The following is a 15,888-nucleotide window of genomic DNA, read 5'->3' as shown; positions in this document are numbered from 1 at the left end:
CCTTATATTTGGTTATTTGGTGTAATTTTGGAGTCTCCAATGATCATTGAAGCTTGCAGAAAATACAGTTTTGTGAGAATCACCCTTCAATCTGATTGTTTACTTTGGATATAGCAAATTATGACAAAATTAATAAATGGTGTATGATTAATGATTAATAAGTGTGTGATTAATCGTACCGTTGTTGTGCGATTAATCGTGATGAATCGCACACTTATCGTGAAATTAATCATATGCCATTTACTCCAATTAAAACATGTAATCTATTGACAGCCCTATTTTACAGTTATACTCCTGAGACTGCTTATGTTTTGTTTGTACCTTTGCATGTGAGGAAACCTCTTGGATTGTTGAATTAATAGAAAAGCCCTTATCTGAACAATCTGAGAATAAAAACAATCGGGGGTGGGGAACAAACAGCATGTTGGTTATAAAAAATCCCCCCTCTGTCTCTGTACTAAACATTATAGTGGCAAAAGCGAAAATCTTGCATAAAAAATGTGATTAAAAAGTTTTGAGGGAAAAAAAACATGTCAGAAAAGATTGATTTTCATCCACACTCATAGTTTATGCCACTTGCCACATAAATCAAAGCAACTTAAACCTAGCCACTGCTGCTGACTTAAACATTAAATTACGTAATACATTAGAGAATCAAGTCAGTTCCACCGAGAGCTCAGGGCGGCACACATTTATGTGCCCCTGGATGCTCTGCACATGGTTTTATGTGCTCTGGATATGGGCTTCTGAAACAAAAAGTCTGAGGAGAGCTACTGTACTGGGAGCAGATAAAATATGTTGGGCCGCATGGGCCCTTTAGGGCCCCGCTGATCAATAGGTTGGTCTCGGGCAGCGTCTTAGACCATTGCTGCAAGGCTGGGTCCCATGGGAGAGCTGCACGGTAAGGCCCATAAGACTTTAAAAGTGAAAAATATGACAGCCAGTCAGTTTTGCTTGCATAAAATAGAGCCTCAATAGTATGAGTATTAATTTTTAATGCAGGCCGTGTTTCTGACCCTGTCCTTGCCTCTGCAGACATTGTGGCAGCTCAGTTGAAGGGAGAAGGGAGAGGAGTGCCGAGGTGAAGCTTAAACACACTGAACTCTACACAGCTGAATCTATAAAGCACATATGTGAATCATCTGCTGTTTAATATGTTAAAAGTTGTTTTTATTATTGGTCATAAGCGCACAGATGCACACTGACCTTTATGTTCTTGCTGAGCACTAATAAGAGCAATTAGTAAATGCATATATTGTTTGTATAACCTTGACTGTAGTGCACACACATTTGCAGTGATATATGTATAAAATATATTACACTAGGGCTACCCTAAAGATTTTTCTAGTCGACTAGTAGTCATTCATTTAAGCCTTTAGTCGACTAAGTGCACATTTATATTAATTCAATTACTTAAATATATACTGGGGGTGTAATATATAGCCCATTCGACGCTCAAGCGCACACATAAAGCTTGCCACAAAGTTTGGTTCATTTTTGTGACATGCTCCAGTTCATAAAGGCCGAGAAAGGCAGAAAGTGCATCCTGTTTTTTTTCTTTATTTTAAAAAAGCACAATGTTTTGTTGTTATTGTGACCTTTTACAGTTTTGAATGATGCAGTACTCTTATCTGTGTGACCAAATTTTTTCATTTTAAAGGGGGTGGGGGGGTGGGGGTGAAATGCTGTTACATGCATACTGAGCTTTTTACACTGTTAAAGACTTGAATTCCCATGCAAAACATGGACAAAGTTTCCAAAAAATAAGTTGGACGTTTTAAGGAGTATTTCTGTGCCAAAAATACTCCTTCCGGTTTCTCACAAGTTTCGGAAAGTTTTTTTCGAGTATGGGTCTGCGTGACGTCAACAAGGGCGGCATGTCCTTGTATGGGCCGCACGGGCTCTTCTCCTGGAAGGGCGTGCAACTAGAGCGAGAGGGAAATGCACGCCCATAAACGCTCTGTGCTCGGCTGCGCTGCAGTCACAGGACTTCACGAAATCAACAATGTCACCAAAGAAGTGTGTTTTTGGTTGTCAGGGCAAGACAACCCTGTACAGCTTCCAAAAGAACCTAGCGTTAATGGGACAGTGGATGGAGTTTGTTTTTCCGGAGCAGCAACGGAGTTGTGCAAATGTTTTTGTTTATTCCCTGCATTTCGGCGACGCTCGTTTTATAAACAAGGCCCAGTTCAACTCCGGATTTGTAGCTCGTCTAATGCTGAAAGATGGAGCAGTCCCGGCGATTAAGGTTCACGGTCGTGCGTTGGAAGCAGACAGTGAGTAAAACTGCTTCAAATGTTTTTGTATTGTTAGTTATCGGCATGTAAGGGCACCTCAAGTATTGATGTACAAAACGTTAAGTCGCATACAATAGTCCATAAACCAAATCATGTCCTCATAAACCATGAGTAAACGCACACAAATGTTGTAAAACTCGCGCATGACAAGCCGCTAAGCAAATACAGTTCCAGTAACGTTACATACCACATAGAGACGACCTTCTGTAGTCGTTGTTGCTGCTGCTCCTGTTAAATTTCAGCCTCCGGATCTGATTCTGGATCATATATGTATGGTTGAATCTGATTGATAGCCATGGTTTATTTAGGATAAAGTTTTCTTTTCCACTTTTAAGGATGCCACAGCTTCCAGACGCTCTCAACGCAATAGCTGCGCGCGCTCGTCATTCTTTAGCTCCGCCCACACGACACACCTCCATCCGCTCGGTTTTATTCGGAAAGACTCGGTACAGAGTATCTTTCTTTAATAAATATAATAAAACTAAAGACTTTTTGGAGATATGAAGGATGCAATACTACATATAGGTACTCAAGATTGACATGAGATTGACAGAAACTGAGTGTTTCACCTGACAGACATACTGTGTAATTACCACAAGGACCCATCTCCGACTAAACGACTAATACCATTTTGGTCGACTAAGCCTCTTCTCGTCGACGAACGTTTAGTCGACTATATATTACACTATTGCCATTTTTTTTGTCGTTATCTTGTTTACCAGTAAAAATATTGAAACATCCTTAAAACAAGATGAATTTACTGAGAACCAAATTGTGTTAGGGTATTAAAACAGTGTGAGAGAATATATATTAAACTAAGTTTCAACTTTCAACACCTTATTTATATCTTATAAATCATTCTGTTTTCTTTTCTTTTTGTACGCACAAGCCTCATTAATTTAGTCGGATTTATGCTTAAAACAAGAAAAAAAATACCAATAATGTATAATAATATGTAAATAATATAAATAATTTCACTATTGATTATGATAGGGTGATCCTATGATAGGATTAATTGAATTTTGCTTCTCAAATAAATCAATTTTATGGATATTTAAGTAAGATATTTTACTGGAAAATAAGATAAAAAATACTGATTGTCATATTAAATTTTTTTTTATATTAAAACATTCATTTGTATCTTAAATTAAGTTTATTTTTATTACCCCACTGGTAATTTGTTTCTTGTTTTAAGTATAAGTCTCACCAAATTTAGTTGGATTTATGCTCAAAACAAGAAAAAAAAAACAATTTACCAGTAAAACAGCATTATTTTAAGTTTTTTAATATTAAATTAAATTAAACAATTTACCATTAATGTATAAAAAAAATGTATTATTATTTAAAATAATAATTTTTTTTAGTTTTTAATATGTAATTATGCTTCTAAAGTAAATTGACCTTGTTTTAAATATATTTAATAAAAATAACTGATTAACAAAAATATTTTTTGCAGTGTATACTTCAAGCTGGATTCATGTCATTTTTTACTATAAGCCTCCCACACTGAAGCTCCATTTCTTGAGAGCAGAGAGCATGCCCAGTACTTTCACACCTGATCTAGTCCATCTGTCTGTGCAGGCAGGACCTGACCAGAGCAAGCCCAGACATCTCAGCAGCGAGAGTGCCGGCCAACACCACACACACACTCACACTCTCTCTCTCTCTCTCTCTCTCTCTCTCTCTCTCTCTTACCAGAAACGCCACCGTATGTAGTTCTCGCGCCTCTGCCAATCCCAGGCCAGGGTGTGGCGTCGGCTTTGAGAGTCATCAGTCCAGATACGGTGTTGGTGGCTGTGACTCCATCTGCCCCACCTACAAACAACCACAGAGGTTCTTACAAAAAGCCTGAACCAGCCACATTGTGTTGATGAAGCTGTTTCAGTAATATATCAATGTGAAAACACTGCTCTTGTTAACACTGTCAAAAAGATCAGCATCCCCTCACCCGGGCCTCATTTACAAATGTATTAATGATTAGATTTTTATGCTAATTTGTATGGATGTGATCCTATGTTAAGCAGGAACAAATCAAGATTTATAAAACAACAAATTGAACATAGATCAATACACAGAAATCGTATTTTTAAAAAGGTTACTGAACTAAATTGTACAATTTATCCTTCACCCTCTTGTCTTCTATTGTGAAGGACATGAATGACGGGGTTAAATTACTTAAATTGCAGTGTAATAAATGGCATGAGTAAGCAGAAGAGAATGTCAGGGAAAACGTCCATTTCTTTATTTAGTCAGAATATGCTGATTACCATTTAGTTCTGTACACACATATACAACAGTTTTACATTCTATGGAATATATAAGCATCTATTTCAGAATAAAGCAGAATAATTATGCATTTAATAATGCAACGTAATTTGAAAATGACTGATTGGGTAATTGTTTTGGTAATTTTTCACTTACTATTTAACAATATTATTGATCTGACTACTGACGCCGTTGTATGAAAACTGAACTGAGCTGGACTATGACATCATTTTTTGCAGAACTGCTTTATAGATGAAATGAGCTAATTTAATAATTGATGATCTTTACAACGGAACTGAATCAACACTGACTTCAGCTGAACAACAGCAGAAATGCATAATTTTCCTGTTATCACAGTAAAGCTGCTTTGAAAAAATCTGTATTGTATTAAGCGCTATATAAATAAAGGTGACTTGAATTGTTTAATGTAGACTACTGTTCAAAATTTTGGGGTCAGTCATTTGTTTTTCAAAGAAATTAACACTTATTAGAGTGCATTACATTGCTCAAAAGTGACAGTAAATACATTTATAATGGTACAAAAGAGTTCTATTTTAAATCAATGTTTTTTTTCCAGGTTTTATGACCATATATTAAAATAAATTACAACAAGAATGGATGATCAAAAGTAACAGTAAATACTTATATTTCAAACAAATGCTGTTATTTAGAACTTTTTTATTAATCAGAATTAGAATCCTGAAAAAAAATGTATCACTGTTTATTAAAAAATAAATATTAAAAAATTGCCAAAAGTTTTGGGACGCCTGCCTTTACATGCACATGAACTTTAATGACATCCCATTCTTAATCCGTAGGGTTTAATATGGAGTTGGCCCACCGTTTGCAGCTATAACAGCTTCAAATTTTCTGGGAAAGCTTTCAACAAGGTGTAGGAGTGTGTTTATGGGAATTTTTGACCATTCTTCTAGAAGTGCATTTGTGAGCTCAGGAACTGATGTCCCAAAGGTGTTCTATCGGGTTGATGTCAGGACTCTGTGCAGGCCAGTCAAGTTCCTCCACACCAAACTCACTCATCCATGTTTTTATGGACCTTGCTTTGTGCACTGGTGCGCAGTCATGTTGGAACAGGAAGGGGTCTTGGTATGTTGAAGCATACAGAGTTCCTTTCAATGGAACTAAGGGGCCAATCCCAACCCCTGAAAAACAACCCCACACCATAATCCCCCGTCCACCAAACTTTACACTTGGCACAATGCAGTCAGGCAAGTACCGTTCTCCTGGTAACCGCCAAACCCAGATTCGTCCATCAGATTGCCAGACAGAGAAGCGTGATTCATCACTCCAGAGAACACGTCTCCACTGCTCTAGAGTCCAGTGGCGGTGTGCTATACTCCTCTGCATCCGATGCTTTGCATTGCACTTGGTGATGTAAGGCTTGGATGCAGCTTCTCGGCCATGGAAACCCATTCCATGAAGCTCTCTACGCACTGTTCTTGAGCTAATCTGAAGGCCACATGAAATTTGGATGTCTGTAGCTTTTGACTCAGCAGAAAGTTGGTGACTTCTGTGCACTGTGCGCCTCAGCATGCGCTGACCCCGTTCTGTGATTTTACGTGGCCTACCACTTCGTGGCTGAGTTGCTGTTGTTCCCAATTGCTACCACTTTGTTATAATAGTACTAACAGTTGACTGTGGAATATTAAGTAGTGAGGAAATTTCACAAATGGACTTATTGCACAGGTGGCAACCTATCACGGTACCACGCTTGAATTCACTGAGCTCCTGAGAGCGACCCATTCTTTCACAAATGTTTGTAGAAGTGTCTGCATGCCTAGGTGCTTGATTTTATGCACCTGTGGCAATGGAAGTGATTGGAACACCTGAATTCAATGATTTAGAGAGGTGTGCCAATACTTTTGGCAATATAGTGTATTAGAATGATTGAAGGATCATGTGACAATGAAGCCATCACAGCAAATTATTTTAAATTAATTTTTAAAATATATTCAAATATATTATTTTAAATAATACATTTAATAAATGCAGTCTTGGTGAGTAAGATTTCTTTAAAAAATTGTCAGACATCAAACTTTTGACCGGTAGTGTGTGATATATACATGTTTCAGAAGACTTCCCCATCATAATCAACATTTTTAACTTTAAGAAAATGACATACATCACATGTTTGTGTTTATGTCAGGCTGCTCATACCCTCATATGCAGCTCCCGCGATGTCAACAATGTTGGTGACGTTTGGTGTGAGCTTGGCAAAGAAGGGGATGGTGGTGGCCTTTCGGACCCAGCGACAGATGTTCCTCACTAGCTCGGGGTCCTAGAGTTATGGGGGATAAAGAGTCAAAACTCATAACAGGCTTCTGTAGATCACAGAAAGAAAATGCTAAGATTTGTCTGGACATTCGTTCTGGACATTCAGGAACTTCCTGCTATTAATTCTGGGACAGAGAAACCATGTTTATCAAACCCAAAACGACAAAGAGCACTCAAACTGGGACGTTTGAGGTGCATTTCTCATTCATTCCCATTCATCTGCCGGTCCATTTTACAACAGCAAGGCTGCCCTAAATATTCACCGAACACTGGCCACAGAGCACAGAGGCAATGTTCAAAATGTGTTTTCTCTCAATCTCTTTTTTTCCTCACTCACATTCAGTTTCTCTCTTTCTGCTGCTCGCCCACACACACACACACACCAAGGACTCCAAATGGTTTAGCGATCCCCTCATGAACTCTCTCAGATGTGGCCAGGGAGGAAAACGCTGTTGTGTCTGAACATGTCGTCTGAAACACATCGCTGCCTTCATGTTGCTTTTTCACTTATGTGGCTGCCTTTTCCCGCTCCCTTCCCCCAGCCTTCTCTCAGTGCAGCTCAGGTCTCTCATGTCCATGTCATTCAGTAAGCAACAAAAATAATATATAGATATATAATTTATAGATTAAAACATAATGTATGTGCACCTTTTTGATAGGAATGCAGTCAAGTTCAGTAGCACAAATGTGTCTCTAGCAGTGATTTTGTATGTTTGTTTGAAACACTCTTAAATTAGAATAAATGTTGCATTACCTTCTACTATTGTTACAAAAATTGAATAAACAAGTAACCCTCATATCCAGTATCAATCGAGCTTAGAGTTGGTCAGATTTTTTTAAATGTATTTGGAAAGTAATATCATATGCTCGCCAAAAAGCTGCATTTATTTGATAAAAAATACTGTCAAAACAGTAATATTGTGGAATATTATTACATTTTAAAAAAACCTGATTTCTAGGGGAATATATTTTAAAATGTTATTTATTCCTGTGATGGCGAGCTGAATTTTCAGCATCATTACTCCAGTCTTCAGTGTCACATGATCCTTCAGAAATCATTCTAATTTGCTGATTTGGAACTCAAGAAATATTCCTTAATATTATCAATGTGGAAAACAATTGAGCTGCTTAATAATTTTGAGCAAACTGTAATAATTTTTTTTTCAGGATTCTTTTAATAGAAAATTCAAAAGAACAGCATTTATTTGAAATATAAATATTTTGTTTCATTATAAATGTCTTTACTGTCCCTACTGATCAATTTAATGCGTCCTTGCTTAAAAAAAGTCCCTTGCATTTAAAGGGGTCATGAACTGGCTTTTTACATTTTTTTATACTGTAATCTGAGGTCAACTTATGACGTTTGCGTGGTTTTTACATCCAAAAACATCATAATGAATAAGTAATAGGCTACTTTCTACCCTGGTTTTGAGCCTCCCTTGCTTGGTTTTTATGGGCGTGCTGCACTGAAGACGCCCACTGCTATGATTGGATATGATTTGCATATTATAATGAGCTTCAGCTTCCTTGTTAATCAAAGAAAAGCTTTTATTGACACCAGACCCAGAAAACAAGAGATCTCAGAATATGACGATCACTGACGTCATAGAATGCAGAAGCACCACCTCAAGCCCGCACACCGACTCGTGGAGCTAAACGGGTCGCGCTTCCGAGCAATAAACATGCCGGTTCCAGCTCACGTGCGTAAGACATTATGCGTTTGTTCGCTTCATTTCACCGCAGAATCGATTGTAAACAAGATAGAGGTCGAGACTGGATTTGTAGACATATTGAGATTAAAACACAATGCTATGCCTTCTATATTGGATCCGACAGGAACAGTGCAACACACTTATGTGAGTAAAACATGTTCCCTTTCGAGGGAACTCGCACTGCATCGGGACGACGCTTTGGGGATGCTCCCTTACCATCAGCGAATCTGAAACCAGAATGCCAACTAGGCCAATCCGATTGGCGTGCGTGATGACGTCATCGTGACGGCATACCCGGAAGTATAAAAGGGTTGCTGGAGCGTAATGGCGGTAGTTATTGCTCTTCAGCAAGCGCTATCTGTTACTGTCTGTCTATTTACTGTTGTTTGTCAGTGAAAGTGTGTGAGAAAAAGTATGGAAAGTGTGAGAGTGAATGAATTCAAACAGTGTGTGCATCCGTGTCCCAGGTTCATGTCGGGCTCGGATACACACCTGCTTTGTGTGCACTGCCTGGGCGTCCAGCATGCCCAAGCGGCTCTCGAGGGAGCCGCTTGTGAGCACTGCGAAAAACTGACGCTCAGGGTGCTTCGCTCTCGGCTGGCTGCGTTTGATGAGGCCGGCCAGCCTCGTGAGCCTCGTGGTTCTGGACCCGCAGTCGCTGAGGCGGCTCAGCGTCGCAGATCATGGGGCTCACAGCGGGATTTGTCAGAGGGTTTCGGGACTGCTGCGGCACTTTCCCGATCCTCCTCTGACAGTTCCGAGGATCTTCCTCCCCGTGTGGAAGCCCGCGCTGCGGCTTCTTCCCCCGGGGTGGGAGGTCCGATGCTTGTTCTCTCCGGTTCCGAGGAGCCGGAGGAAATAGGCACCGAGGCGGGGGATGAAGCAGGAATTGTTTCATCGCTTCATCCACCCGCCCAAGAGGAGCTGGTCGAGGTGTTGACCCGGGCAGTGGCCAAATTAAATATAAGTTGGCCACAAGAGGCTCCGGAAATCCAGCTACCCAGCAGGCTGGATGACCGGTTCCTCTCACACCGGGTTCAAACACCTCGCCGGGGCCTGCCTTTTTTCCCGGATCTACACACCGAGGTGTGTAGATCATGGAAACGGCCCTATTCTTCGCGTGTTTGCAATCCCCCAGTATTGGACTATTCCAATGTTCTGGGGGCACGCGAGGCGGGCTATGGGGCGATGCCTCGGGTGGAGGAAGCTCTCGCGAGCTATCTTTCACCCGACTCTGCATCGTCCCTCAAGGCTCCGGTTTTGCCCACCAAACCCTGTCGGGACACCTCATCTTTGGTGGGCAAAGCATATATGGCGGCTGGTCGGGCTGGTGGTTCCCTGCACACATTATCAATTCTGCAGGCCTACCAGGCCGACCTCCTTAAAGAGTTGGACGAGGGAGATGGTCCCTCTCCGGAGGACATTCTGGAACTGAGGAAGGCTGCAGATTTGTCTCTCCGAGTCACCAAGTAGACGGCCCGCGCTATCGGCCGCTCCATGGCTTCCATGGTGACAGTGGAGAGACATCTCTGGCTGAATCTGTCGGGGATAAAGGAGAAGGATAGAGCTTTTCTCCTGGACTTCCCGATCTCGCCTTCTGGGTTGTTTGGAGACGCGGTTAACACCGTCGTTTCCAGACACCAGGAGGCGAAGAAACAGTCAGCAGCCTTCCACCAGTATCTCCCTCGCCGCTCTAAACCTGGGAAGGCTGGCCCTAGCGGGCAGCCTCAGCCGTCATCCAGCTCCTCGCACCGGAAGGTGCAAAAGGAGAGCGTCGCTTCTAGAGCCCCTCCCCCGGGAGCCTGGCAACAGAGGCGGCGCTCTCAGCAGCAACCTTCAGCTCCTAAAGGCGATCTTCGGAACGTCCTTCAGGCGCGGAAGGCTGCTGGGAAGAAGTCCTAGCCACGGCTGGGCTTCTAAGAGCGGTCCCCCCCGCGGAGAAACAACCGAGGTTGTTTCCTCCGCGGCGCTCTGGGAAAATCGATGTGGTAATCCCGCCGTCTATGACGCTTCGGGCCACATCGATTTCCCGCGAACGCATGCTGCACCAGCCGCCTCTGGAAAGACCTGCGGCTGGTCAGCTCGCGCGTCCGCACACGGAGAACCGTTCCCAACTACTTCCTGCCGGTCAGCCGCTTCAGGAGGTTGGGAACGGGAACCGTGTAACACCCGACGCCAGCCTCGAGAGGCTGGTTCCCTTAGTAGATTATTTTGGCGCATGGAAATGCCTTCCGAATATTTCTACGTGGGTCCTGCGTACTGTAGAAAAGGGGTACAAACTGCAGTTCGGTTTTCCTCCTCCACAATTCAGGGGGTTATACTGGACAGCAGTGATACCCGAGCAGGTTCGGGTAATGGAACTAGAAGTAAAAACTCTTCTAGCAAAGGAAGCCATAGAGCGTGTTTCTCCGCTGGAAAGAGAGTCCGGGTTCTACAGCCGGTACTTTATAGTTCCCAAAAAGGATGGAGGGTTGCGTCCGATTATAGATCTGAGGGTTTTGAATCTGTCTCTGAGGAGCTTCAGGTTCAAAATGCTCACTATTCCCATGATCGTGAGTCAGATCCAGTCCGAGGACTGGTTCGTCACGATAGATCTAAAGGACGCATATTTCCATGTCTCCATCCTTCCATGTCACAGGAAGTACCTGAGGTTCGCTTTCGGGGGCGAAGCGTACCAGTATCGAGTGCTTCCCTTTGGCCTAGCCCTCTCCCCACGCACGTTCACGAAGTGCATGGATGCAGCTCTGGCTCCAATGAGACTTCAGGGCATCCGTGTGCTGAATTATATCGACGACTGGCTCATACTGGCCCAGTCGTACGAGGTGGCGGTTCGGCATCGAGATGTCGTTCTGAACCACATGAAATGCCTGGGGCTGAGACTCAACACGAAAAAGAGCGTGTTGACGCCGTCCCAGAGGACTACGTTCCTCGGGGTCGTGTGGGACTCGACAACGATGCGGGCACGATTGTCTCCCGCGCGAGTCGAGACCATACAGGCGATGGTCTCAGGAATAAGGCTAGGCCACAACATCACTGTGAAGCACTTTCAGAGAGTGCTGGGTCACATGGCAGCAGCGTCCAACATAATACCTTTTGGCCTGCTATACATGAGACCCATCCAGTGGTGGTTGAAAACCAAGGGGTTTTCCCCCAGAGGGAATCCTTTCCGTATGATCAGGGTAACGCGCAAATGCTCTCGTTCCCTAGCCATATGGAAGAAACCTTGGTTTCTGTCCCGAGGGCCAGTGTTGGGAGCGTCTTGTTGCCGGAAATCCGTTTCAACAGACGCCTCCCTCACTGGCTGGGGCGCGGTCATGGACGGCCGCTTTGCGAGGGGCCCATGGGAGAGCCGTCATTCCTCCTGGCATATAAATTGCCTGGAGATGATGGCGGTATACAAAGCTCTCAGGAGCTTTCTCCCGCACCTCCGAGGCCAGCACGTCCTGGTACGGACAGACAATACGTCTGTCGTAGCGTACATCAACCGCCAGGGAGGACTGAGGTCGCGCTTTCTGTACAAGACAGCACGCCAAGTCCTCCTGTGGACCCAGGGGAAACTGTTGTCCATCAGGGCAATGTATGTCCCGGGGGTCCAAAATCAGGGAGCAGACATCCTGTCGAGGCAGGGGCTGAGGCCCGGGGAGTGGCGACTCCACCCAGAGGTGGTGGAGGCCATATGCAAGAGGTTCGGCCCAGTGGAAGTGGATCTGTTTGCGTCTCGAGAGACGTCCCACTGTCCACTGTGGTTTTCCCTCACGCATCCAGCTCCGCTGGGGCTGGATGCCATGGTGCAGACGTGGCCAAGGCTGCGTCTGTACGCATTTCCCCCGATTGCTCTGCTCCCGGGAGTCCTGGAAAGGGTCCGTCGACAGGGGGTCAGTCTACTTCTGGTAGCACCCCGTTGGCCGACTCGAGTTTGGTTCTCGGATATCATAGCTCTGCTAGCAGGTCAGCCGTGGGAGATTCCTCTGAGGAGGGATCTCCTATCTCAGGCGGCGGGTACGATATTTTACCCCCGCCCGGAGATTTGGAACCTGTGGGTCTGGCCCCTGAGGGGACCAGGTTCATAGAGGCTGGCCTATCGGCAGACGTGATAGAGACCTTACTCAGCTCCAGGGCTCCGTCTACGAGGAGACTGTACAGCCTCAAGTGGAATGTATTTTCCACTTGGTGCAGAGAACGTGAGGTGGACCCAGTTAACTGCCCAGTGGCTTCAGTGCTGGAGTTCCTCCAAGATCGTTTCTCTGCAGGGCTTACCCCGTCCACACTCAAGGTGTACGTGGCTGCCATTGCGGCTTTCCACACTCCTTTGGGTGATGGGCCTCTGGGTAGGCACCAGCTGGTTGTACAATTCCTCCGTGGGGCTCGGAGGATGAGGCCTGCGGCTCGGTCCAGAGTTCCAACCTGGGACCTGGCAGTGGTTCTCGAAGGATTGGCTGAGGCCCCCTTCGAACCATTGGAGTCGGCTGGACCGAAGGATCTGACCCTTAAGGTGGCTTTTCTCCTTGCCATTACCTCTCTCAGGAGAGTGGGAGATCTCCAGGCCTTGGCGGTAACGCCAACCTGCCTGGAGTTTGCCCCGGGAGGAGTAAAGGCCATCTTACACCCTAGGCCGGGCTACGTGCCTAAGGTGCCATCAAGGGTGGTCAGGTCATTGGTCCTGCAGGCATTTCATCCTCCGCCTCATGTGACGGCGGAAGAGGGGAGGCTTCACCTACTCTGCCCGGTTAGGGCTCTAAGAGTTTATCTGGCGAAGTCTGCACAGTGGAGGAGATCACAACAACTGTTGGTGTGTTTTGGCTCACCTAAGAAGGGATTGCCTGCGTCTACTCAGACAATCAGTAATTGGATTGTCCAGGCGATTACCATGGCCTATCAGGTGCGCAGTTTGCCTTCACCTGTGGCTGTGAGGGCTCATTCCACCAGAGGCATGGCCTCTTCGGTGGCCCTTCTTTCTGGGGTCCCCTTGCAGGATATTGGCCTAGTTGGCATTCTGGTTTCAGATTCGCTGATGCTAAGGGAGCATCCCCAAAGCGTCGTCCCGATGCAGTGCTCGTTCCCCTTCTCAGGGAACAAGGGTTATATACATAACCCGAGCAGTTTTTCTATATGTGTTAGTATTGCATTGTTACAGATCATTTGATATCTATTGATTACATACCTTAGCACGTGGTCACAGGCTGGAGAAGGTGTTATTGGTTCATTCGTGTTCAGACTCGGACTTGTAATGCCAGTGCTCGCAAAGCCCAACGTCCCGGGGCTATGTGTTTTTCAAACAGGCTACCAAAATGTATCACCGGCCTGCTGACAGGCTATAGTGAAATAACATTCCTTTCTGCACATATATGTGTGTGTGTGTGTGTGTGTGTGTGTGTACGGTTCGTGGTTATATTCACTGATCGGGCTGGCCAAGTAATACAAAAATAACATTCCAATCAATTGCGGGTGGATGAGAGATGAATCATTGTGTTTGTTTGATAAAGATATTTTTCGAGCCCTGTGAGCGTTTTTCCAGATGCTTTCAAAACAATTTCCACATATACAGAGGGGAGCTGAAGCTCATTAAATATGCAAATCTTATCCAATCCTAGCTGTGGGCGTTTACTTCCAAGTCTTCAGTGCGGCACGCAGAGCGTTTCAAAACCAAGGCAGAAAATAGCCTATTACTTATTCATTATGATGTTTTTGAATGTAAAAACCATGCAAACGTCATAAGTTGACCTCAGACAACAGTTTAAAAAAAAAAAAAAGCCAGTTCATGACCCCTTTAAGATAGGCCGGTGATACGTTTTGGTAGCTCGTCTGGAAAACATATAACCCTGGGACGTTGAGCTTTGTGAGCCCTGGCCCATAGTCTGATCACAAATCGCAATGAACCAACAACACCTCAAATAAAGGATTCTCCAGCCTGTGTGACAGCGTGCTAAGTTATGTTCAGTTAGACACGTACACATAATCAATAGATATCAAACAATCTGTAACAATGCAATACTATCAACATATTTTAAAAAAATAATAATTTACTTACACAAGTGTGTTGCTTCATTCATTCATGTAATCGCATCCTGCAAATCCATCTCTTGTTTACAAACGAATCCGTGGTGAAATGACGGAACAAACGCGCAATGTCTTACCCACGTGAGCTGGATATTGATTAAAAATAAAGTTCATCCATGAATTCATACTATTGGAATCCGAATGAAGCGTATGCGGTATGTTTATTCTTGCTTGGAAGTTCGATCCAGTTTAGCTCCATGTAGGTCTACTGTTATTTATCTATAACATGTCAGGCACGAGTCGGTGGGCGGGGCTACAGAATCAGGCGTTCTTCTTCTTCTGTTGAGGCGGTGCTTTACCACACTCTGATGTCACAATCTTACTGAGCCCAAATGTTTGAACGGTAGTCATATAAAGAATTTGTTTCTTCAATTTCACCATATAAATAAAAGGGTAACCTAGATCAGTTTTACACCATGCTATACCAAATATATCTGCCGTTTTGGAGGTGATGACCTGCTGTAAAAGCAAATTCATATGACACTTCGAGGTGCAGTTGGGTTGCCACCTCCCAGCCTGAAAATAGGGGGTCTTGCTTCCTCAAAGCCACTTGTAATTTGAACACTGGTTCTCCCTTAAGCAACAAGCATGTAGGTGCAACAAGTCAGATTTGCCTAAAATGTCCTGCATTTTTAGTCACTTGTTAAACGAGAAATACTGAAATAAATCTTTGAATGGGATACAGCTTGAGTCCCTCAGAAGTTTTAAATGAAGGAAAATAACCCATCTCCAGCAACATCTGGAGCAGAATAAAGTGTGTTTTATAGTGAAGCCGCATCTCCTCCTCTGTTGGTGCTGTGGTTCTGGAGAGCAACGTGATGGCAGCCCTCCAAATCACTGGCATCCATAATGAATGAGATTTGAATGGCGCGCATCTTGAGAGTAGCGCAAACTGTCATAACTCAGAGATACGGCTGATATGTGCCAAATGGAAATGTGATGTGCCTCTGTCGTACCAGGCTCCGGGCTCCTCAGACATCTGTTGGAAATGCGATGCTTCGGGGCATTTCTGTTTTCCTCTGAATATGAGCCTGTTTGTTCATAGCATGTGTGGGCCCATAAAACATCTCTTTTTTTATGTTTTTTTCTTTCCTTTTTTGGCGGAAAAGTGTCAGAGTGAGTGAAAGGAAAGGGATGAGCACAAAGCAGCAAACAAAGAGATAGAAATTAGGCGCTTTTGAGGAAAAGCCCTATTGTCTAACTTGTTGTAGCCCATCACGTTTGATTGAAACGCAGCCGCTGTGCTGCGCTCCGTAATCGCTGCA

At 44.1% G+C, this 15,888-nt stretch overlaps 1 protein-coding gene across 2 annotated transcripts in view; it reads right to left on the bottom strand.

Annotated features, from left to right (window-relative positions):
- The window catches only part of dpydb (dihydropyrimidine dehydrogenase b), a 194,473-nt gene that overhangs the window by 56,364 nt on the left and 122,221 nt on the right, over nt 1-15,888 (bottom strand). For both annotated transcript variants that reach the window (XM_079818480.1, XM_079818481.1), the window contains 2 exons: nt 6,738-6,858; nt 3,993-4,112 (listed from right to left, as the gene is read on the bottom strand). In XM_079818480.1, the coding sequence (XP_079674606.1) occupies nt 3,993-4,112; nt 6,738-6,858 (241 nt within the window). The remainder of the gene's footprint in view (nt 1-3,992; nt 4,113-6,737; nt 6,859-15,888) is intronic.

Source organism: Gobio gobio (assembly GCF_949357685.1).
Source record: "Gobio gobio genome assembly, chromosome: 6".
NCBI classification, from domain to species: Eukaryota; Metazoa; Chordata; class Actinopteri; order Cypriniformes; family Gobionidae; genus Gobio; species Gobio gobio.
The sequence above is the reverse complement of the archived record's forward strand: the minus strand, read 5'-3'. Positions and strand labels throughout refer to the sequence as shown.